This window comes from Pinus tabuliformis, chromosome J, assembly GCF_031772625.1.
Source record: "Pinus tabuliformis cultivar Carrire ecotype Pingquan chromosome J, CPIR1, whole genome shotgun sequence".
Lineage (NCBI taxonomy): Eukaryota > Viridiplantae > Streptophyta > Pinopsida > Pinales > Pinaceae > Pinus > Pinus tabuliformis.
This window is the reverse complement of record NC_142295.1, coordinates 247,532,806-247,556,221: the sequence shown is the minus strand read 5'-3', so window position 1 is coordinate 247,556,221 and position 23,416 is coordinate 247,532,806. Positions and strand designations below refer to the sequence as shown.

Here is a 23,416-nt window from a genome sequence, read left to right as displayed (position 1 = left end):
AATCTGTGTATCAGAACCATATAAATAGTAACCAGGTGCAGTAAAAACATAGCAGACAATCACACACAAGAACACAAGATATAAGGTGGAAACCCAATGTGGGTGAAAACCACCTGCTGCAATTCGTCTCTATCTTCTTTTAATAAGAAACTTCTTTTTACAATATTTCTGTACTGGTGCGGTCTTATACCAGTACACAAGCTTCTACCTGTAGAAGGCTACAACCTTCTCTCATTCTCCAGCTTCTCCTGGAAAGGAGCTTCAACCCCCCTAGCATTCTATTTCAGATAGAGCATTCTATTTCATTTTCAAGAGGAGAAAAGTTATTGTAGGTCCTTTTCATGATCCCAATCACATTCTTTTGATTTCGTGCTTCCCTAGTCATGATGGTCTTGTAAGCAACACATTGAGCAGCTTTGTGTCCAAAGTTATGACATGAAAAACATTGGCCATTAAAGAAATTCCTGCGATTATCGAACCTATTGACCAAGTGATTGTAGTTTCCATTGACATTCATTCTTGAAGCAAACTGAGCATGATTTACCTATGGTTGGTTGTGGCTTCTGTTCATCCTTGAAGTAGATTGACCTCGATTTACTTGGTGATCTGCTTTATGCCTTTGTTGACGATTGTCAAACTGTTCACTGCTCTTTACTGCATCAAGATAGCTTTTAGTGGAGGTGGACGGTTTCTGTGCTTCTTCAATATATCCCAGACCTATCTTTATCAGAGGAGAACGCTGCACTTTGATAATTTCATTTAGGGTCTCTGATCCTTTAGCGAATCTAAGATTGAGAGCTTTTGTTTTCTCAATATCCTTTCTTAGACCCACAATTTCACACTCTAATTTTTCATTATGTTTTTCCCTTTCAACGAGTTGGAATGTTAGAGTATCTATAATCATATTCTTTTCTTCTAAACAAATTTTATGTTTAGATATTTCTTCATAAAGACCATCTTCATTTAAAGCATCCAAAAAATCATCATCTTCAAAAGCCATCAGAAGTCTATAATCATTATTATTTTCATCTTCATCACTATTTGATAAACCATCGCTATCTTCATGCATATAGTAGCTCTTCTTACTTACACTTTGTTTTTTTATTCCATTTTGTTGATTCCTTACCTTTATCAAGCTTATCTTTGTGAGAACATTTGGCAGCATAATGACCGACTCTTCCACAAGCAAAGCATTTGAAAGGTAGTTTACCTTTGAATCTTCCAAAACCCCATTGAAGGTTCTTAACAAAGTTTGCTTCTTCCTCTCCTTCTGAAATATGTCCTGGTTCATTGAGCTCTTCTCTTCCTGAAGCTTTAAAGGCGACTTCTCTCATGTCTGATGGACCTCCTTTTCTCATTTCAAAAGCAGTTAAGATTCCATGCAGCTGTGTCATAGTGATACTCTGAAGATCCTGCTTTTCTTCTATAGCAAAAACTTTTGATTCAAACTTAGTAGACAAAGATCTTAAAACTTTTTCAACTAAAGTAACTTCTTTTATCTCTTCACCCAAGTTCTTCATGCGATTAACACTCTCATCTATACGTAAGAAGTAATTAACTATGGACCTCCTTTTCTCTCATCTTCACTCTCATGTCTGATGGACCTCCTTTTCTCATTTCAAAAGCAGTTAAGATTCCATGCAACTGTGTCATAGTGATACTCTAAAGATCCTGCTTTTCTTCTATAGCAAAAACTTTTGATTCAAACTTAGTAGACAAAGATCTTAAAACTTTTTCAACTAAAGTAACTTCTTTTATCTCTTCACCCAATTTCTTCATGCGATTAACACTCTCATCTATACGTAAGAAGTAATTAGCTATACTTTCATCATTATGCATTTTGAGCGTTTCATATTGAATTCTGAGAAATTGCAGTTTTGCACGTTTTACCTGGTCATCCCCTTCATAGCTTAGAATGATCTTGTCCCATATTTCTTTGACGATCTTGAGTTGCATAACTTTGACAAATTCTGATTGTGATAGACTCCCCAATAATGTATTGACAACCTTGGCATTGGTTTCATATTGCTTTTTACCTGCCGTATCTGTAGGAATTGCTGATGGAAATGTATATCCTCCTTCTACGATTTCCCAGACATCTGTTCAAAGAGATTGAAGATAGGTTGTGGTTCTTACCTTCCAATAGACGAAGTTGCTCCCATCAAAGATCGATGGTCTAATGGATGCCTCTCTTTCGTAGTTACTCATAATGATAGATCTTCCTTCAAGCAATCAAGCTTCTTCTGAAGGACCTGCTCTGATACCAATTGTTGGAAATAATACTGAGAGGGGGGGTGAATCAGTATTATCAAGTCACTAATATTTCATTTCAAAATCAGATTCATATATGCTACTTCAGTTAATGGAACTTGCGTATATACGCAACTATATTTAAAGCAACTAACCTATACCCTGAAAACTTATAATTTAGTTAATTCCTCATATGTTGAACTTTAATCTGTGTATCAGAACCATATAAATAGTAACCAGGTGCAGTAAAAATAGAGCCAACAATCACACACAAGAACACAAGATATAAGGTGGAAACCCAATGTGGGTGAAAACCACCTGCTGCAATTCGTCTCTATCTTCTTTTAATAAGAAACTTCTTTTTACAATATTTCTGTACTAATGAAGTCTTATACCAGTACACAGGCTTCTACCTGCAGAAGGCTGCAACTTTCTCTCGTTCTCCAGCTTCTCCTGGAAGGGAGCTTCAAACCCCTTAGCTTTTGTACTAGCTGATGTGTTTACTAGTACGTAAGTCCTGACCTACAGAAAGCTACAACCTTCTCTTTTCTTCCAAGGACCATGTTTCATAAATTTTCAAACTGGATCCATCAACATCATCAATCAAACATCAAATATATTTGCATCAATCAATCTCATTTGCACCAACCAAAACTGAATCTAACAATCACTTCTCTGAATGTTGTAACCAGAATACAGTGACAGTCACCAGAACCCAGAACACTGCAACATCAATCAGAAGTAGCTAAAACATATTTTATGAGGTGTACGCTACTTCAATGTGACGAACCTGCATGCATGCGCACTTGTATCAAGGCAAACCTGCGTACACGCCGTTTTGAAATGCTGCCGGCATGTATACGCGCCTTTTCTATAATGACCCTGCATACAAATCTGTAAAAGATGATTTAACTTTTACAACTATTCAGACATCAGTTATACCCAGATCATCAGATTTACAGATTACGACATGTGCCAAACATTCAGATAAAAAATCAAAACAACACAAAGATACTTCTCTTCAAGCCTTAAGATCTTGACCCATCAATAGAACTTATCCTTTATCAAGCGCTTAGGTTCCTCCTTGATTCAAATCCAGCGATGCACCATAACCCAATGACCTGTATTCTAGATCTTATTCTTCATTAGATATTCAATACTTGAGTGCTTTTGCCTAATGATCTTCTCCTCCTTTTATAGTCTTAGGCCTTACTCAATACCATGGTCCAAAACCACTTAGAAGCAATACCTTGGACCAAATACCTGGGGTCAATATTTCGAACATGATACTTTGGACCAATACCATGGATCAAAATACCATGGACCAAATACCACAGACCAAAACTAGTTTTCCAACATGTACGCGCCTTTCTTTGCATGAAAGTGCGTGTGCATGTTGTACACGCCTTTCTTTGCATGAAAGTGCGTGTGCACGTTGTACGCGCCTTTCGTTCTACTAACCCGCATGTACACGCGACTTGGACAATAGGGAACCTGCGTATACCTCTATTTCTTCATTTTAAGAGCCTGAACTGTGATCTGTCATCTGTGTGAGTTGCCATCAAGGACAACACCTGTGTCATAGTGCCAAATCTGAATCATAATGCCAACAATCCTCCTCCAACCAAATGGTTGTGGGTCATTCACCCCTACCCCCTGCTCCTCCACCTCATGTAACAAGGCTCCCAACCCTCCACTCATACATGGTGCCAATGTTATCTAAAGAAACAATATCCACACAAGTGAGTTGCATAATTTACATCATCCATAACTATAGATTGTCATAGACATAAACGATGTCATTCACCCCTACCCCCTGTTACTGTTCCTCCTGTAACCCACTCAAATGCCTCCTTCATAACAAGGCTCCCCACCCTCCACTCATACATTGTGTCAATGTTATCCAAGGAAACAATATCCACATCTGTGGGTCTCTCAAATTACATCACCCACAACTGGAGATTCAAGCACTAATATTCTAACCTGAAAGAGAGTCATAATAAATTTAATGAGTCAATCCCTTCGAAATATGAAATGGCTGGTAGAAATCAATCCCTACTCCACAAAAATTTATTTGATGGTGATGAAAACAATTGTTTGGCCTCCTAAGGGTAATGGTAGACGATGATAGATTCCTTTGTTTTCAATCCCCGCTTTAGAGAAAATGACCCAAAAATAGATTTTCAGGCTTATCAAGGCATTTTTTCACAGCCTTGGCAACTTTTTCTTAACATCACAATGCCCCTATTATTTGAAAACAATGTACCATTTCTGCTTGGACATCACAAAAGAAACACCAGCCAGCAATGTTTGCAACACTGATCTATACTTCTAGGGTCAATTTTCAAATTCAGCCAACAATACTGGCTTCAGCTTTTGCTTTCCAGGCTTTCCCGTGTTTTTTCCAAAATTTCCGGCCAGATGATGGAGTATTCCCTCTTGTTTGTCAAGATTAATAACCCACAAATATAGCACATCATCATATGTAATTCTTGATATGTACCACAGTGATATAAATATGTTTCTTTATTTTTGTTAACTTGTTTTAAAGATGACTATTGTGTTTCTATGATTTTTTAAAATTTATAACTGATACAAATAAGCGTGATTGAATCTTTGTTGTTTTGCAACCCCTAATAGAACTCTTAATTGGACTGCATGTTTCATGCCACAGTTTCAGTAGAAGATCCTCCACTACATTTCTGCAATTGTTGCCAATAAACCTAGACACTAGATCTTGAATAGAAGAACTATACAAACACATACAAGTAATAGCATAAGCATTCACAATCTCAATCCAAATGCCAGAGGTTCAGAACCACAGATACATAAGTTAATGTTACTAGTAGCTGGAACAGGAAATCCCTTGCTTGGCATCTGTTAGGATATACCATCCTTAGCACAGATAGAAATGCACACCCTTTATTAAGATGTGCTAGAACAGTGATGCTTCTGCTGAGCTTCAGTCCTGAAAAGGCTACTCAAGTTAAATAAAGAAGGCAACTTTCTTAAGTGAGTCCCCCATTTAAACTAACAGATTGCAATCTAGTTTAAGGGTTGAATTTAACACCATGAGTGTGGTCCAAATATTTCCTACATTCTTTTTGCCAGAGTATGAAAACAACATTCTGAGATGCTGCCATTAAAAAAATTTAAATAATGGTTTAAAAATATAGAGCTTGAGCATGTTTTTAGCTTCATCATTATCATGTAATACTCTATATAAAAACTCTCATTCCCTTCATTACCTAAATGTTCATAGAACTCTGGCTTGGAATGAGACTTCTGGGAGGTAGGGGCAATACCTGTATATGAATATGTTGTTGATTCAGAAAAAAGCATCAGGCTAAAAAATTGTCAATGGAATAAATGTCGCCTTCGAGATGCTTTGGTTGTATAAATACAAGAATAGATTTTTCAGTGATGAAAAGGAACAAGTGTGATGGTACGGTGTTTACAATATGTTTCTCAAATTTACATGCAATATGAGAGAATACGCATGCATGACACTACAAAAATTAAGGAATGCCCAGACCATTGTCATTGGCAAATACACAATCATAAGGCTAACACAGTAACCCACATTTGTCATTTTATTGACTTTATAATTGTCATCTTAATTATAGTATATCTCTTAATCTGATACTGAAAGAATACTCACAATTACAAATGGAGGCTTTTTGCTGTTAGCATCAGCTACAAAGAAACCTGACTTTTCCCACCACTCGTACCATCTATAAGAACAAAAAGTTACAACAATAGCATAATATAGCATTTGCATCAGTAGACAATAAACACTAACTACAGGCCTCAAACACAAATGGACAATTGATCTGCACTTACCCAGCTTCCACAGCACTTGGATTGTATGCTTTGGCCATTTCTGGAGCAAGCCTTTTCTTCTCACCAAGAGGAGTTGGGGGATCTTGATACTGTTCTTGGTTTTCATCTGCTGCAGCCTTCTTTGCTGCTTTTTGTTCAGATTTCTTCGACAGCTGTGATCCCTTTTCAGCCTGTATACAAGCTTCAGCAGTGTGAAAAAGAGAAACCGGCATCTTTGTATATGAGAATAAGCCCCTGGGACATCTAAACAGTTTAATTCTTAATAGCAAAAATTTAAAAATGGTACAGTTCCTAAATTGCAGGAAAACAAAGGCACGTTGCTGTTCATCATCATGATAGAAAAATGATAAAAGTATTAATCTCACAACCTGTGACTTTGCTGCTTCAGCTTTCTGTGCTGCTTTGAGTTTCTTTAGCTCCTTTTCCCTGGCCTGCATAAAGTTGAAACTAAAAACATGAGCATAGTACTATGTATCAAATCAATATTTGGTCCATGACATGTTGCAAAGATTGTGACAAACGCACATGTTAACAAAATCTTGCACCAATTGAGCCGACAGAAGCAAAAAACACCACGAACAATGAACAGTAGTTCAGTCTCATTTTAGAAAATTTAAATTTTCCAGTGCACAATCCAACATTCATTCAATTTATAACCATGGGAAAAAGTTCCAGATTTGATTGAAGTCCCGATCAACTTATCCAAACAGGGTACCTTGTCTGCAACAAGACCTATAATGGGTTTGCACACAAAATGAACCCTTAAGGATTGACCTGCACGCTGCATTCAATAAATACGACCAACCTACTATTATGCTAAACTTGATTTCTTGACATGAGCAAATCTGAGGAGCAAGGCATATAAATAGTCAAAAACAAAGTGATCATTCTTATAATCAAAAATTGAAAAGTACAATCTTTTCATCTTTACACAAAACGTTCACATAAGGACACAGACACAAGGGGAAAAGTGAAAACAAAATAAATTTATAATGGAGCAGATACAACTTCCATTCTTGTGGAGTCATCATAGACCCCAAGCTCCATTAGAGGATGCCTCCATTTGCTTATCGTCTTCTAATAAAGGTCTCATCCTTTGCCAATGAGCAGAGGTCAGATTCCCCTCTTATGGGCAAGTTCAAAATTTATACAATGTTCCACCAAGTTTACAGGACATGGGGATGCAGGAGCAAGGAAGCACACCCGTGGGACATGTGGAGATATCCCCTAAATTTTAAGGAGGAGCGGGGCACAGGAAGGACATTGGGGCACCTGGCATAGGGAACCCATCTCCAAAACCATAAATAAAAATTTGAAGATGTGGAACATATATCAAAATGATACAATCTAAACACTAATTGGAGTTAATCAATCACCATTGTAATTTCAAATTTGTAAATGTTACAAACACTTTCATTTTGTTTTCTTTTATGAATTGGGACATGTGGAGATATCCCCTAAATTTTAAGGAGGAGCGGGACACAAGAAGGACATTGGGGCACCTGGCATAGGGAACCCATCTCCAAAATCATAAATAAAAATTTGAAGATGTGGAACATATATCAAAATGATACAATCTAAACACTAATTGGAGTTAATCAATCACCATTGTAATTTCAAATTTGTAAATGTTTTTTTTTTTCTAGTTAAGACTAATCTAAGTACCCACGGGGGATTTGAACTGGTGACCTATCGCAAGGAGTGCCTTAACAGCGCACCCATTCACCGTCAATCCAAAGCCCCGTGGGCTCAAATTTGTAAATGTTACAAACACTTTCATTTTGTTTTCTTTTATGAATTTCTCAAACAAGATATCTGGGCACCTAAGTTCCATTTTTCGGGAGGGGAAGCACCTAGGCATCCTTCTTTTCAGGGGAAGAGAATCTAGACAATCACCCCCACCCCCCAGAACAAGTACAAATCACACCCCGTTCCTTGCAAAACATATGCTGTGTGTTTGGCTGAGTTTCACTTGTTGGGGATGCCTATAAACATTTTGTAAGGTGTCCCACCATCCCATGCATGCATCCACAATACTGGGGAGTGTAACCCCGTGTAACATTGAATTTGCATCAATCACAATATCCAAGATAGCTGATATTGTAAGCATGCACTTATTCTAAGATAATTAAGATGGTATTTTCAATTTTGTACCTTTTCCTCTTTCTTCTTCTTCTTCTCATGATCTTCTTCCTTGGCTCCATTAAGTTGCTGGGCTTCCTCTGGCTGCCAATCAATCCAAAGTAGGAGCATTTAGGATGAAACAACTTATTATAAGAAAAAAAGGTGATGGCAACTGAAAAAAAGTGACTTACTGCAGCCATATTGGAGAGTGACGTGGAAGAGCAGAACTTGGAAAAAAGTAGCCTCTGTTGCAGATATTTGTGTTGTATTTCCTCCGCTGTAGCTGCTATTTCCTATTTATTATCCAAACAAACTTTCATTTATCCTCTGCTCATGTCATAGAGTTTGTTACTCGTTCTAAAACAAATCTGTTGTTTAGAATGATTTCATTATATAATTTTGTATCATACTTACTAGATGTTTTGTGAACAAATTTGCAATCTGCTGTGCCCTTCGAAGGCCATTAAACCTTGCAAATGAAATATAGATCAAATTTCCCAGTCAAATAGAAAAAATTGCCGAATTCCCTTTTTGACACTGTAGTATGAAGCAATTTTCAAATATTCCTTTAACCACAAGTTTAATTTAGAAAAAATTTCAAATATTCATTTGAACTTAAAGTTGGAAAATCATCCGTTGAGTAAAACCAGCCTAGATCCATATTAACTCCAGATATACCAAGCACCGAGAGAGATCAAATCTCTTTTTACTCTACAAGAGGTTTATATCTCAAGAGATTTTATCCCTCTCAAAGCTTGGTAGATTCGGAATTAAGATGGATCTAGGCTGTTAATTTCTTTATAACATAGGTTTTATTTTTTATTTAAACATTAAATTTATATTTATTTATATAAAAATTAAATTTATAAAATATAAAGATAATTGAAGAGATATTTATATTTTTTTATATTATCAATTTAATTTTTATTGATATGATTTTCAGATCATTACCGGTAGTTATATCATTCTCTGTGCTTAAAATTTAGCTATCCAAATTAATCTTATTCATAGAAAATGAAAAATATTAAATGGTTAATTAATATAAAAATGGAAAATAATTAAAAAACAACTTACATCTCATAATAAACAGTTCTGAACCTCGCTATGCAGTGTCAACAGCATCTACCAAAAACCTACTTTCCATGTTGATCTGTACGTAAAAATATTTATATCTTTAAAAACAATTTCAGAACATTAACACACACACATATATAACAGTCACTGAAAATAAATTTTTTACCGTCAAATTCTACCAGTTAAACATTGTTTCTGACAGCTCAGTTACCATTAGTGTAGATACACACCTGTAAAACTTACTTTACTTGACTGTCACTGCCTCTAATCAATACACCATAAACTGTTCAGATGACTGTTCCATATTAATATCGAAAGTCCAATTTTTTTAACATGAAAATATCCATGATATATCCTGTCCCCTGAGGCAACTAGTTATCAAGTTTCGACAAATTTATTTTTATAAATGTCCATATGTAATATCCCCTATTCCATAAAGCTGCTAAGTGTAGCACATTTTTGCAATTTTGGCGTTTTGGGAGCTTAGGAGATGTGGGTTAATGTGGCCCGCGCTTAAAAAAGGAGGCAAGACGCACCCCTTAGAGAGAGGAGTGTGAATTATTGGAAAGTGGGGACCACCAAGGGGTCACGCATGTGCCAGGAGTATATAAGGCGAAAAGGGAGGCATTTCCAGCCATCTTTTGACCATTACATTTCAATCCCACCTCTCTTGGAGCTGTTTAGCAGAAGGGTTGGAGTGTTGTTGAGCACAAGGATTTCAGGCGAAATCAACACCAGTTTCGAAGAACTTCAAGTGTCTCCCTAGCTGGGAATTTGGGGAGCCCATTATGGGGCTTCCACAGGGAGTCAATTGCAGCAGATTTTCCAGTTGTGTGCACTACCCGGGCACAGAGGCAGTTCAAGCTAGCAGAATTAGGGCCAGCTACAGGATTTGGGTGAAGATGGAAACTATAGGAGCATTTTCCCCTTTGGTGCAGTGATTTTTGGTGGCATTTTGCAGAGCCAATATTGAGCCAATTTGGAGGGACAATTTCATCTGAATTTGGCAATGCGTGCACCATTTGGAGGGCTCTCACACTGCTTGGAGTTGGGCCAAACTCTTTCCGGGGGTTTTTTCGGGTTTTGGGAGAGGAGTCCGAGGTTACATTTTCAGAGCATTCCAAGGAGCCCTAAAATCACTGTTCCAGCCAGCAGTCAGCAACAGATTATTTTTGGGCAGTGCGTATTTCTTGTTCCAGGCCATTCCTCATCTAGGTCAGTGATATTTCTTCTGGGTTTTGCATAGCAAGTCCAGGGTCTATATTTAAGCTCACTCTATGTACCCATCCCCAGTTTATTAATAAAATGGATTAGAATACTTCGTTGGTGTTTAACGTGTATTGATTTGTGGTTGTGATTTTTATTTATCTTGTTGTTCCTTGTACATTGTTTTGGTATTACTGTTAATTTTCCATTTAGGAATATTACAGTAATATCAGAGCATGTTCTTGGCCCGCTACGGGAGCAGGAACTGGTGATGCCACCTTGGTTCAATGGTATTGTATTTCACAGAGGCAAGGACCAAGGTAGAAGAGGACAAGGTAGAGTTTAGGTCCCTTACCCTTTTTCAGACACTGAGGTTACAACACGCAAGAGGGCGTGATACCTGGGACAAAGAGCCCATGCAGAATGAGGGAGAGCCTGAACAGGGAAGCAAGGAGTTGACATTGGCAAAGTTGACCAGGCAGCAGAAGCCTATGATGGACATGTTGGCACAGTTGGCTAGCGTGCATTTGTAGAACCAAGGGAGACACAAAAAGGATGGGGAAGGTGGATCCTCAACTAGTGAAGAGAGCCAAATACATGCATGCACAAACCATCAAGATACCCACGTTTAACTGGTCCTTCTAGCTGTCCCACTATGCCCCAATTTTTAGATGGACCCTAAGGAGAGCCAGACTCATTCACAACTCTAATGAAGTCATTCTCAGAGGGGATTGAGGAGAATGATGTGTTGGATCCGAGAATCAAGATGACCATGTCTTTCAAAGAGTTTTGCCACTTAAAGGAGAAGCATAGAACAGAAGTTGGGGCATCGTATAAGGGAGACTAGTGGAACCACGACATACAGAGGACAGAGGGAAAGATAACTCTTCCCAGCTTTGATGGGTCAACCAAGAGTTCTGCTAGAGCATGGGTGCAAAAGTTGGACACCTATTTCCAGCTAAACCCCATGAGGAAGACAGATGTGATTAAGTTTGCCACCTTGCACCTAGATGGAGACACACAAGAATGGTGGTATCATAGATTGATCACCCTCGGTCACGCTGCCATTACGTCCCACACAAAGTTCACTCGGAGGCTTATAAAGCGATTTGAAATGAAGGACCCAAAGTTGCACTTCAGGGAGTTAGTGCAATTGAGGCAGACTGGGGACGCAAGGGTATATATTGTAGAGTTTCAAAGGTTGGCAGTGATGATATCAGATATCTCAAAGCGAGACTAGTTATGCTTGTTACCCACCATTTTGTGGGTGATATCCCTAGGAGAAAAAAATTTCTCCAAGACGGTCCTCAGTCGCATCCAGCAACCCCTTACAACCACTAGCTAGCTCACTGTGCCATTTCTCCACCACTTGAGCCAGCCATATGGTCCCTTGCCCATTTGCCATGATCGTATATTTGAAGGTGGGCCTCCTGAACGTAAAGGTACGCCTTGTCATTTGGTAATTGAGTATTGTAATTTGCTTATCATGGACACTTCTAGGCATGGATTAATGGGGGATTCGGGGAAAGAATAGGCTAGGTTTGCGCTCTTGTCCCCTAGACCCCTTTTGGATATTAACCTTGGATTCTAGTCCCGTGGGATCTCTTTTATTGGCCATTTGGCTTAGGTATGGTATTTCACGAGAAACCTTGATTTTGGTTGCGTGGTCCCGCTCCCTTATTCGCATAAATTACCCCCTTTCCACTCATTATTACTCCATTCATCATTTCTCCCACCTGGGTCCACATGGGGATACCTCACCCCTTCCCCTTGCCCAGACCTTGGGCCAAGCCTGGAATGATGCCCCGAAAGTTGATGCTACTAAAAAGAAGGATAAAAGCATATTTGGCCACATTCAACAGGAAAATGTACCACAAAATGCAAAAGATGGTCAAGACAAACACATTTAGCACATGGGAAAAAGCCAATATATGAGCTCTACCCCATCACTCTGGTTCCCACAGGTTCTATGAGCCCCCTTCATCATATAGGAACCCATGATTGTCCCAACCCCTAGTGGGCAATGAACTGCCCTACCTTAAAAGGGGGTATTCACTGTTATATCTTATGCATCATGCTCTTACCCCTTGAGCCCCAAGTAGTTAATCAAAGAAAACCATAAAAAGGCAAAAGGCATATAAAGAAGGGTGGAAAAGTCAAGGTCGAGGCACCTCATGTACCACGACTGCTCCCTCCTATACATTATAAACCTAAGTGTGGGCTTCCCTCTTATTAGCTACCCTCGTACCCCAACATGTGACCCAAGGCTGCCCCTTCTCATCCCCTACTTCATTCAGCGATTTGTCACATGCCACCACCTTTTGAAGGATGTACCTTGAATATATTATCCCCTTTAGAAATAGAAACCACCTAAATGGATTCTTGGTTAACCCCATTTGGAGTTTAGGAGACATTGGCACATCCCGAAGCCCATTATGGAAGGGCAGGCCATTATGAAGTCCCCACCTGTGATCCATGATTGGTAAGCTCATTTACTAGATTTCTCTAATGACTTGTTGTACTGGAAGGCTAGGGGACTCATTGGATCTTATGCTGAATTGCAGATGGTCTCCATGTTGGGTTTGGCTATACAAGGTCCTAATCCTCCAGAGGGTTACAGTGGCACATGTAGGGTGTGCGTTGAGAGGCATGGGCCTCCACAGCAATAGAAAGCACTCCATGGATCCCCATAACCATTCAGAGATTGCTCGTGGTTCACTTATTGGACAAGGAAGATGCACCTGATCCATCATGCCCAGCTGGCCCCAGATTTGCACCATACCCTTAGCAGATGATCCAGGACGTGTAGGATGATGTGGCATCACTTACACCATCATCTGAGCCCTTATAAGTGGTCTACATGCATCTTCGACTTACTTAGAAACCCATGAGGTCACTTGCATGCCGTCACAGCCATTGGGAGCACCATAGGTTTATTATGTGGAGAACAAGGGGCCAACCCCGTGTCCATTACTTTTGGAAGTCCAACTCATCATTTTGGTACTTATGGACTTCATCAGGCCTCTGAGAGGGCCCAACGACATGCTTTATTGATCATTCGACCTTACAAACTTCATCAAGCCTCTGAGAGAGCCCAATGACATGCATTATTGATCATTCGACCTATTGGGGGGCTTATTATTTTATTTGTGAGCTAGTATGGTGGACTTGTCACCATTAGATAGTTATTTACACATTATTTTAGTTGATGGGCTAATGTAGGCTCAAATTAGGTAATTCGAACTCCTAATGAGTGTATAAATAGGAGAGACGTGAATTCACTTGTATCATCACTTGGATTGATTATTAGCTCTTGTGAGAATCTCGCATTCTTTGGAGGAGGAGATTTTTTTGGATGAATGGATTTATTTTGATGTTTGGCTAAATCTTCTTTGTCTTGGAGCTTCTCTTGTTGGCAAATTTGATGATTGGATATATTCTTCTTGCATGTAAGTACCTTTTAAATGTTATTTTTGTTATGAAAATTTGCTGCATCATGATGTTGGGAATTTCGCTATTCTAGGGCTTATTTATGCATCAATTTATGCGAAGTTGTGGAAATTGAGTTTCTAAATGGTGTTGTCTATGATTGGGCCATGCAATGAATGAATGAATGTTCCTAGGAATAAAATTTCTCTTGATAAGTCATCAAATTATGCTAAATGAAGTATAAAGACCTTGAAGTTGCTTCAAACTAGCCCTAAGCCTAGCGAAGTGTCTTCTAGGCCTCCTTGATAAGTTGAAATCAAGTCAAACCCTAATTTATCCATGACTCCATCTCTCCCAAAGAGCAAGGCATTGGTCTTCCACTGGTGATCACTTTAAAGAATATTTTTCTTCACCTTCTCTCTTTCTTTCTAGGCTTAGCCTACATAGGTCACCTAGGGCATCAGTCATATCACAATCTAGCCATCCAAATACTTCGATTTTTGGTCCACAACTGCGATGGAGTTTGCTCTAGAGGCCCTCCAAATTTGAGGCAAATCCGAGGGTGGGATCTTGAGATATTGCAAGCCCTAGCTCAAGGACTGTTTCTTGCCCTAGGTTTCCTTTGGCTAGTGACCTCACTGGGATCTTTGCATTGCCTTCCATTGAAAATTCATTCCTTGATCCCTTTCCCCTCCCTAATTAGGTCAAGCAAATCATTGGTTGCTAAATCCTATCCTCTTGACCTAACCTGGGTCCACTTGGTCCCATGTGGTCCCATATCTTATCAAAGTCAACTCCCCAAAAACCACTTGGGAAACCAAGTTCCACAATAATTTTAGGGTTTAGGAAGCTCCTTTACAAGTCACATTCCCTAAGCCAAGCCCTCAAATCCCTATTCCCCTATCCTAGATATCCTTGTACCTTGTTTAAAAGGCAAGCAAGTTCCACTCTTGAGTCTCTCCTAGGAAAGGGTCGTCGATATCAATTCACATCCATCTTAGTTGATCTATCCTTCATAAGGGATTCTCCAGATATCAGGTCTCCTCCCATCGATGAAAGTCCATAAAGAGTAGGAAGCTTTAGCTGCAGTGCCAATGGCCTTTAGCTTCATTGTCGCTCTTGACCTAGCAAGTGCCCCTCTACGACCCCCTACTAGTTTGAGCAGTAACAATCCTATTTGTGGAGGGGCTGTCAGACCCATTGAATGGGCAGGTGAGGGCTTATAAGCCTGTGACTTTGCATGATGCTATTGCCCGAACTAGGACATGCTAGATGGAGTCCTTAAGACCAGGGTACCTCGCAGGCCTACCTTTCCTCAGAAAGGTAAGGACACTAGACCTCCTCAAAAGGTGTGGACAAGACGTGGATAGATGGATGATGAGGCTAGGAGGGACCTCCAAAGGCAGAAGCTATGCTTTACATGTCATGAGCCTTGGGCACAAGGGCACAAGTGTTCCAAAGGCAAGGCCCATTATATTAAGGTGTTTTCTGATAGTGAGCCTGAGGAGGACGAGCAGGAGCAAATAGGAGAGGAGGAGCACCATGATGCAGGGGAGGAGCCGCATTATCAGGGTGCCAAGGGAGGCATCATCGCTTCACTTACAGGGATTCTGAGGTCCCTGACATTATGGATCAAAGGCACTATTCAGGGGCAGTGAGTGACTGTCTTAGTAGACAGTGGAGCCACCCACAACTTCATAGACGCACAGTTGGTAGAACATAGGGGATTACACACTTAGCCTTTTAAGGGCTTCTCAATACCAGTACCAAGGGATTGAACGAAGCAATGCACCAAGCTAATCCCCAAGATGACGTTTACGATGGGGAACTACTCAGTCATCACCGACTTCTTTGTAGTAGACATATTGGACACCAATGTGGTGTTGGGCGTTTAATGGTTGTACTCTCTTGGGCATGTCACTACGGATTACAAGGCCCTAGAGATGGAGTTTGTGGGGCCTGATGGGAAGAAGGTAGTGTTGAGGGGTATGCATTCCTACCCACCTCAAGTGGTGTCACAGGATGGAGGCGGATTTGCGACATGGGGATATAGCATGGGTAGTGGAGCTCAAGATTTCGGAGCTAGGTACTCTAGCACAGCAGCATCATCCAGATATTTTAGCAATTCTTCAAAGACATTAGGTAGTTTTTGGAGAGATTCTTCCAGGTTGTCCCCCAAACAGAGGTTTTCAACACACCATAGAGCTAGAGAGGGTGCAGGTGGTCATCACCACTCCCTACAGACATCCAAGGCATACCAAGATGAGATTGAGAGGTCCATTCATGAGTTGTTGACCTTGGGCCATATCAGGTCGAGTTCTAGCCCCTTCACTTCTTCCGTGGTACTCGTGAAGAAGAAGGGCGAGACTCTATGCATGTGCATCAACTACAAGGCCCTTAATAAGAAGACACTTAAAAACAGATACCCCATCCCATGCATAGATGAGTTGATGGACGAGCTAGAGGGGGTGCAAGCGATCATCACCACTCCCTACAGACATCCCAAGGGATATCAGGATGAGATTGAGAGGTCCATTCATGAGTCGCTGACCTTGGACCATATCAGGTTGAGTTCTCTAGCCCCTTCACTTTTTTTGTGGTACTCATGAAGAAGAAGGATGGGACTCTATGCATGTGCATCAACTACAAGGCCCCTAATAAGAAGACACTGAAAAACAGATACCCCATCCCATGCATAGATGAGCTGATGGACGAGCTACGAGGAACCAAGAGCCAAGAACTTCTCCAAGATAGACATGCACTTAGGGTACCACCAGATTCAGGTGAGGGAGCAAGACATCCCGAAGACCGTTTTTTGGTGCCACTATGGGAACTTTGAGTTCCTAGTTATGCCCTTTGGGCTAACCAATGCACCGAATACTTTCCAATCTTGCATTAACCATGTGTTCCACAAGCAGTTGTGCAAATATGTGTTGGTGTTTTTCGATGATATACTGACATACGGTAGGACTTGGGAGGAGCACCCACAGCACTTGGAGGAGGTGTTGCACATTTTGGAGGAGCAACAGTTGTACGCCAAAATGTCTAAGTGTGAATTTGGCTTGACAAAGATGATGTACTTGGGCCACGTGATTAAGGAGGATGGAGTGTGAGTTCACCAGGAGAAGATTCGGGCCATTTTGGATTGGCCTACTCCTAGGGGCATGACAGAGCTGAGAGGTTTCTTGGGTATATGCACATATTACTGGCGGTTTGTGAAGGGGTTTTCACAGTTGGCAGCACCCCTCACAGATCTCACAAAGAAGGGGGCGTTTGAGTGGATAGATGCAGCATAGGAGGCTTTTGAGCACCTCAAGGTAGTGATGAGTTCCTGCCCCATTTTAGCACTACCAAACTTCTCACAACCCTTCATATTGGAGTGTGATGCATCAGGTGAGGGCATTGGAGCAGTTTTGATGCAAGGTGGTCGCCCTATCGCTTATGAGAGTCGAAAACTTCGAGACTATATATGACAAAGAGATGTTAGCCATAATGCATGCATTGGCCAAGTTCAAACAGTATCTGGTGGGGAACCGGTTCAACGTGAAGACCGATCACAACAATTGCCAGTTCTTCTTGGAGCAAAAGGAGCTCAATGATAAATAGCAAAAGTGGGTCAGCAAGATCCAAGCCTATGATTTTGAGATAGAGTACGTCAAGGGGAAGCATAATGTGGTAGTTGATGCGCTTTCCAAGAGACCCCCGACACACTCTCTCATGGATATCACACAGGATTGGAGGGCACAGCTTCTAGTAGAGTACTCCAAGAACCAACAGGCATGTGAGATTTTGGATGGGACCTTTGGGGATGATAGGTATAGCGTCATGGATGAGGTGATATACTACAAGAATCGAATTTATCTGGTTCTGGGGTCTCAGCTTCAAGAGAAGATCCTAAGGGCAACACACGATTCACCTCTTGTAGGGCATCCAGGTTTCCTGAAGACCTACAGAGCTGTCAAGGAACGTTTCACATGGAGGGGCCTCAAGGGGATGTCTTGAGATATGTACAGGAGTGCAGCATGTGCCAGAGAAATAAGGTAGAGCACAAGCACTAATAGGACTACTTCAGCCTCTACCTATTCTAGAGCAAAAATGGGAGAGCATCTCCATGGACTTCATCACAAGACTCCCAATGGTTCAGGGGCAAGACTGCATCTATGTGGTGGTGGACAGGTTGGCTAAGTTCACCCAATTTTTCGCTAGTCCATCCAGGTACTCAGCTTCACTCGTAACCAAGCACTTTTTCAAGTAGGTGTTTAGGTTGCATGGTCTTTGAAAAACCATTATCAATGACAGAGATAGCAATTTCATGGGGAGCTTTTGGAAGGAGCTTTTTAGATTGGTGTGCACTGACCTCACACATAGTACCAGCTACCACCCTCAAACCGATAGACAAAGAGAGGCAGTGAACAAGTGGCTGGAAGGCTGCTTGAGAAACTACGTGACAAGGCAGCAGCGAGCATGGGTGAAGTGGCTACACCTTGGGGAGTATTGCTACAACACCTCATATCATATGTCCATCGGTATGTCCCCTTTCAGAGCTCTTTATGGTTATGATGCTTTATCTTTTGCTGACATGGTGTTTGGAGACAGCAGGGCCCCAGGAGCTAGAGATTGGAGCCAAGAGAACCAAGAGACACTCAAGGCTCTCAAGGACACTTTACAAGTTGCACAAAATCAGCATAAGATCTATGCAGACCGCCACCGAGTTGAGAGGCAATTTGGGGTTGGAGACTTGATTTATCTACGCCTATAGCCGTACTGGCAATCAACTCTCAAGCAAAAAGGGGTCGAGAATCTCAAGCTTCACTTCGATGGACCATACAAGGTGACTAGGGGTGTGAGCTTTCACACTGCTTCGAGTTGGGCCAAACTCTTTCCCAGTATTTTATGGGTTTTGAGAGAGAAGTCTAGGGTTAAATATTCAGAGCATTCCAAGGAGTATTCAGCCCTAAAATCATTGTTCCAGCCAGCGGTCAGCAGCAGATTATTTTTGGGCAGTGCGCATTTTCTGTTCCAGGCCATTCCTCATCTGCATCAGAGATATTTCTTCTGGGTTTTGCATAGCTTGCATAGCAAGCCCAGGTCCTATTGTTTCAGCTCATTCTATGTACCCATTCCCAGTTTATTAATAAAAATGGCTCAGAATACTTTACTGGTGTCAATCTACGTCTTATGGTGTACGGTGCACCTCATGAATCCCATCTGATGGCACTGTTCACTGAATTTACTGTTGGCTCTATTCACTGAGACCCCTTAAACCCTAAATCCTAAGCCCCTACCCAAAATGTAAATCCATTGAAAATGATTTGTTTTTGTTTTGCATTTGCAATAGAAATAAATACTACACTTCCCCACAACCATTCCTGTCTCTGCGACCAACAGATGGCATAGCTTTTATTGCCAATATGGTTTTAAAAAAATTCAAACTGCAGCAAAAGCTACATACAAGGGAACCAAATTTAGCGCAAGGACTGCTAAGCTGAGAAAAATATACCCTGACAGAATATTTTCCATAACATAAAGAATAAGAAACAGACTCGACATGCATGGATTGATTATATGCCAAAAATAAATGGTGGAAGGGTGGGAAAATCAACCGGAAAGTGAAAAATCGCTATCGCCGTAAGAGCTAATTTTCATATTTCTTCAGCAGAGAAAATGGGGAAAGAAACCACATTTTTCGATGGTTGAAAAGGCAAAAACTCCAAATGATTGAAAACCTATGGGGAAGCCCCCATGTCTGCCTCACATAGTTCCTAACTGCATTCGAAGTATCTGTTTGGCTATTTCTAGAACACGATTTGCTCTGTTTTAATGATACCTGTCAAATGTTCAATACTCTGGTAAGTAATAGTATTATTACAGAAGGATATGATTATTAGCCGCGCTATGTGCAGTGTCAGATATATAAAGTTCGGCATAAAGCTCCTTTAAACTCTGCCTAGGTTTTGACGACCAATAGTGCATGAGCTCAAAATACTAGTAACGTTATATAAGATAGAAAAGAACTCGTAGCATAACAAATCATATCTGCAACCGGATTTAAGGGCCTAAAAACACCTGACCGAGCACATTGCAGAGAGAGACAAATGGATCGAAGTTGCTTTACAAATACAATGTCGGTTGCTAAGAGTGGCTTTGACAGGGATAATACTTTAAAAGTAATTATATAAATTAATTGCAGACAAATTGAAGAAAGGCAGGTAGAAGTTCTCATGTATTTAGTTATTATAAAATAAAATGGTTTTAACCTATGTTGCCCGGAAACGTGGGTTTGGGGATGTCATTTTTTGAAACAGGGTGCGTGGCTCGTCGAGGTATATTATAATTTATATATCATATTATATTATATTTTATAAATTATAATATATATAAATTTGTATATTTTTCAACTTTAAACAACAAAACTAAAATATTTATGATTTAAGGTATACCATGTTTTTATGATTTAAGGTATACCATGTTTTGTTTTGATGATGCTTTAGTGTTCAAAAAATATGATGGTTTTCGGCAATTGGCTGATTGCTTTTCAGTGTCGACAATGAAAACCATGAAAACAACTAACATCACATGGACCATTGGTACATTTGGATATCTAAGTAAAGTGGAAAAGAGTATTGTCAATCAAAATCACCAAGTAAGCTAGAATAAACTTTTCGGCAATATGTAAGTGGTTTTATGTATAAAATTAGCAAAAGCATGCTGTTGTTACAAGTTTCCGACAACAGTTCCTGTGAGAAATTGCTATAAAAGCCAGATTAATTTCCTGTGTTGTTCTCATTTTCCTTTTAGCATTGTTAGGATTTTGAATCCTGAATGTAATTTTTTGCTTTAATTACAGGTGTTTGAGGGTACATTTCATTTTTTCACTGAAGGTGGGCAAGAGTCAAGAGTCAACTACCTGTGGAGTGCGTGATGCGTCTCTGTGGATTGAGTCACGCCGCACGGATTATGTCTCGACTCTCCTGCAGACCAACGAACAATCTTCTCAAGGCGTTAGCGTCTCTGTGGAGGAAATCTTCAGTCCCCTCGCATACACCAACGAATTCCCCTCAAACACCTCGTCCTCTGAAACCAAATGCCTGTCGTCAAATGCCCGTCCTCTGCCGGCGTCGAAGGGTGAACAAAATGAAAGAAAAGTCGACTTCGCCTTTAGGTTTAAGTATTTACGGTTTACCTTTAACATTCAATAAAATATTTAAATTTAACTTTTATCTTTCATTAATTTTAATTTTTTACTTTCACTACAAAATTTTATTTAAATTTTTAATCCAAAATCGGTCCACAAGAACCCGAAAGAACCTGTTTTTGGGTTCCAGATACCCATCATCGGGGTTCTCCTTACCCGTCCTCTGCCGGCGTCAAAGGGTGAACAAAATGAAAGAAAAGTCGACTTCGCCTGTAGGTTTTAGTATTTACGGTTTACCTTTAACATTCAATAAAATATTTAAATTTAACTTTTATCTTTTATTAATTTTAATTTTTAGCTTTCACTACAAAATTTTATTTAAATTTTTAATCCAAAATCGGTCCACAAGAACCCGAAAGAACCTGTTTTTGGGTTCCAGATACCCATCATCGGGGTTCTCCTTACCCTTGATCCAGACGTAATATGCCCCTGCTCATCCTCTTGTCCTAGTTTCACATGACTGGCTCATATAACCTTGTACCTCTAAAACGAACAATGCTGCTGGAACATATAACTGCACCTAAAAACCACTTTACCAGCAAACATCGTGGATGATGTTTTCGATTCCTCCACCTTTCAATCCATTGTCCTGCACAGTTTATGCCTAGGGTTGCAGATTGTGGAGTAGAATCACAAAATTTAACCGAAATATAAAGACCGATTTATCCCTAGGGCTGCAGATTGTGGAGTAGAACCACAAATTTTAACCTAAATATAAATAGACAGACTAATCCTCGAAAGTTACAGCACAATTTATGCCCAGTGCTGCAGATCATGGAGTAAAGGCACAGCCACAAAAATACCACCGAAATATAAATAGACGAACTAATCCTCTAGTTATCCAACAAAGCACACACTGAAGAGTTTTAGATCTATAGACCTGTGATAATTCGTCGGATGGCTGTTAGTTGACAAGATTTCAAGAGAATATTCCGCTTTCTATGATCAACGCGCAAATATATTTACCCTGCACCCGAAGGACCAATTATTTCCCAAATCAAGCAGTGCAACGATTAGAGACAACGCTAAAGCCAAATAGACTCGACCATGTGAATATAACACAACAAATATTCGACAGCAAACCTCCTACCACCAGAACCCAAAATTTTTTAAATGGAGAACCTGATTCTTCATATCAGAATCTGGTTCTTATGGGTTCTTCTCATAAGCATCCGTACGCGAATTCGGTACATGGGAAACGCAGGACGGGTTCAAGAACCCCACCACCACCCCGGGTTCGCGAACCCGTGCAACATAGGTTTTAACAGTATTTATAATATAATAACTGCAAATAAATTGGTAAAAATCAGAGCACAATTTCAAATTACTCATAAAGTTCTCCGCCAACATAGGTTCAACAGTATTTATAATATATTAAATGCAAATAAAATGGTAAAATTCAGTGCACAATTTCAAATTACTGATGAAGTTCTCCGCCATTTTGCAGTGGCCCCAAAATATGTTTTTTAATCTGGATTATTCATTCTAAAAATGCAAAACTTCCCGGTTTGGTTAACTGAAAATCAATTCATGAAAATTTACACGACTAATTTCAGTATTTTGCATTTTTGGCACAATAGCTTCAGCCTGACTGACATCGACAGAAAACAATCTCGATAAAATTAATTTAAAGAGACGAGTGCAAGAAAAAAATCACGGCGGCAGCGAACTCCGTCAAAACCTTCGAGCTGGTAAATTTAACAAAAAGGACCACGTAGATTTTGCAGTAAAGACATTTCTTAAAACATTTATCCTGGAATGGAAAGAGCATATATGCTCCCTTACTCCTCAAACTCTGTAACGATGGATTTGTTCAGAACAAAAGTTGTGAGAAAGAAGGCAATGGCAATTAGGTAATGGAATTCAAGCGCCGAATTTTGTACATTTGTTCAGAACAAAAGTTGTGAGAAAGAAGGCAATGGCAATTAGGTAATAGAATTCAAGCGCCGAATTTTGTACAATTTCCAGCCTAGATCCCTCTTATTGTCGGATTCAAGAACAGACATGTATGGATCTAGGATTTTTTAATCCGGGTTTAGAATGTTTTAGGTAATGGAAGTAGGGGCTAGAATTTCGCAATGGATTCTCGTAAGTATGGATTGCCCTAAGTGTTTCTGGTTTAAGGACAAAATTTTATATCTAATCTTCAATTGATGATCAAAGTACGTGTTTGTATGGATTCCAGTAAGTGTTCGCATGGTTTATCGGTAAAATTTTATATCCAATCTAAAATGAGGCTTGGTAACTTCTTTTTACTTTTTCTTACCTACAAATTTAGCTGTTGAGATTGATTCT

General features: G+C 40.0%; 1 protein-coding gene across 7 annotated transcripts in view; it reads right to left on the bottom strand.

Moving 5' to 3' along the window:
* LOC149226687 (valine--tRNA ligase, mitochondrial 1-like) overlaps positions 1 to 23,199 on the bottom strand; it is a 174,978-nt gene extending 151,779 nt beyond the window's left edge. The window contains exons 1-11 of one of the 7 annotated variants that reach the window (XM_089377560.1): positions 22,907 to 23,199; positions 22,244 to 22,406; positions 22,002 to 22,088; positions 20,834 to 21,000; positions 9,292 to 9,367; positions 8,632 to 8,686; positions 8,409 to 8,510; positions 8,248 to 8,319; positions 6,462 to 6,524; positions 6,094 to 6,263; positions 5,912 to 5,984 (exon numbers count right to left, since the gene is read on the bottom strand). In XM_089377560.1, coding sequence (XP_089233686.1) covers positions 5,912 to 5,984; positions 6,094 to 6,263; positions 6,462 to 6,524; positions 8,248 to 8,319; positions 8,409 to 8,510; positions 8,632 to 8,686; positions 9,292 to 9,293 — 537 coding nt within the window. In that variant the 5' untranslated portion in view covers positions 9,294 to 9,367; positions 20,834 to 21,000; positions 22,002 to 22,088; positions 22,244 to 22,406; positions 22,907 to 23,199. Of the gene's footprint in view, positions 1 to 5,911; positions 5,985 to 6,093; positions 6,264 to 6,461; positions 6,525 to 8,247; positions 8,320 to 8,408; positions 8,511 to 8,631; positions 8,687 to 9,291; positions 9,368 to 20,833; positions 21,085 to 21,234; positions 21,330 to 21,526; positions 21,711 to 22,001; positions 22,089 to 22,243; positions 22,428 to 22,906 lie in introns of those variants that run through there. The other 6 variants (XM_089377559.1, XM_089377563.1, XM_089377561.1 and 3 more) reach the window with 6 other exon arrangements.
* Positions 23,200 to 23,416: the final 217 nt, after the last annotated feature.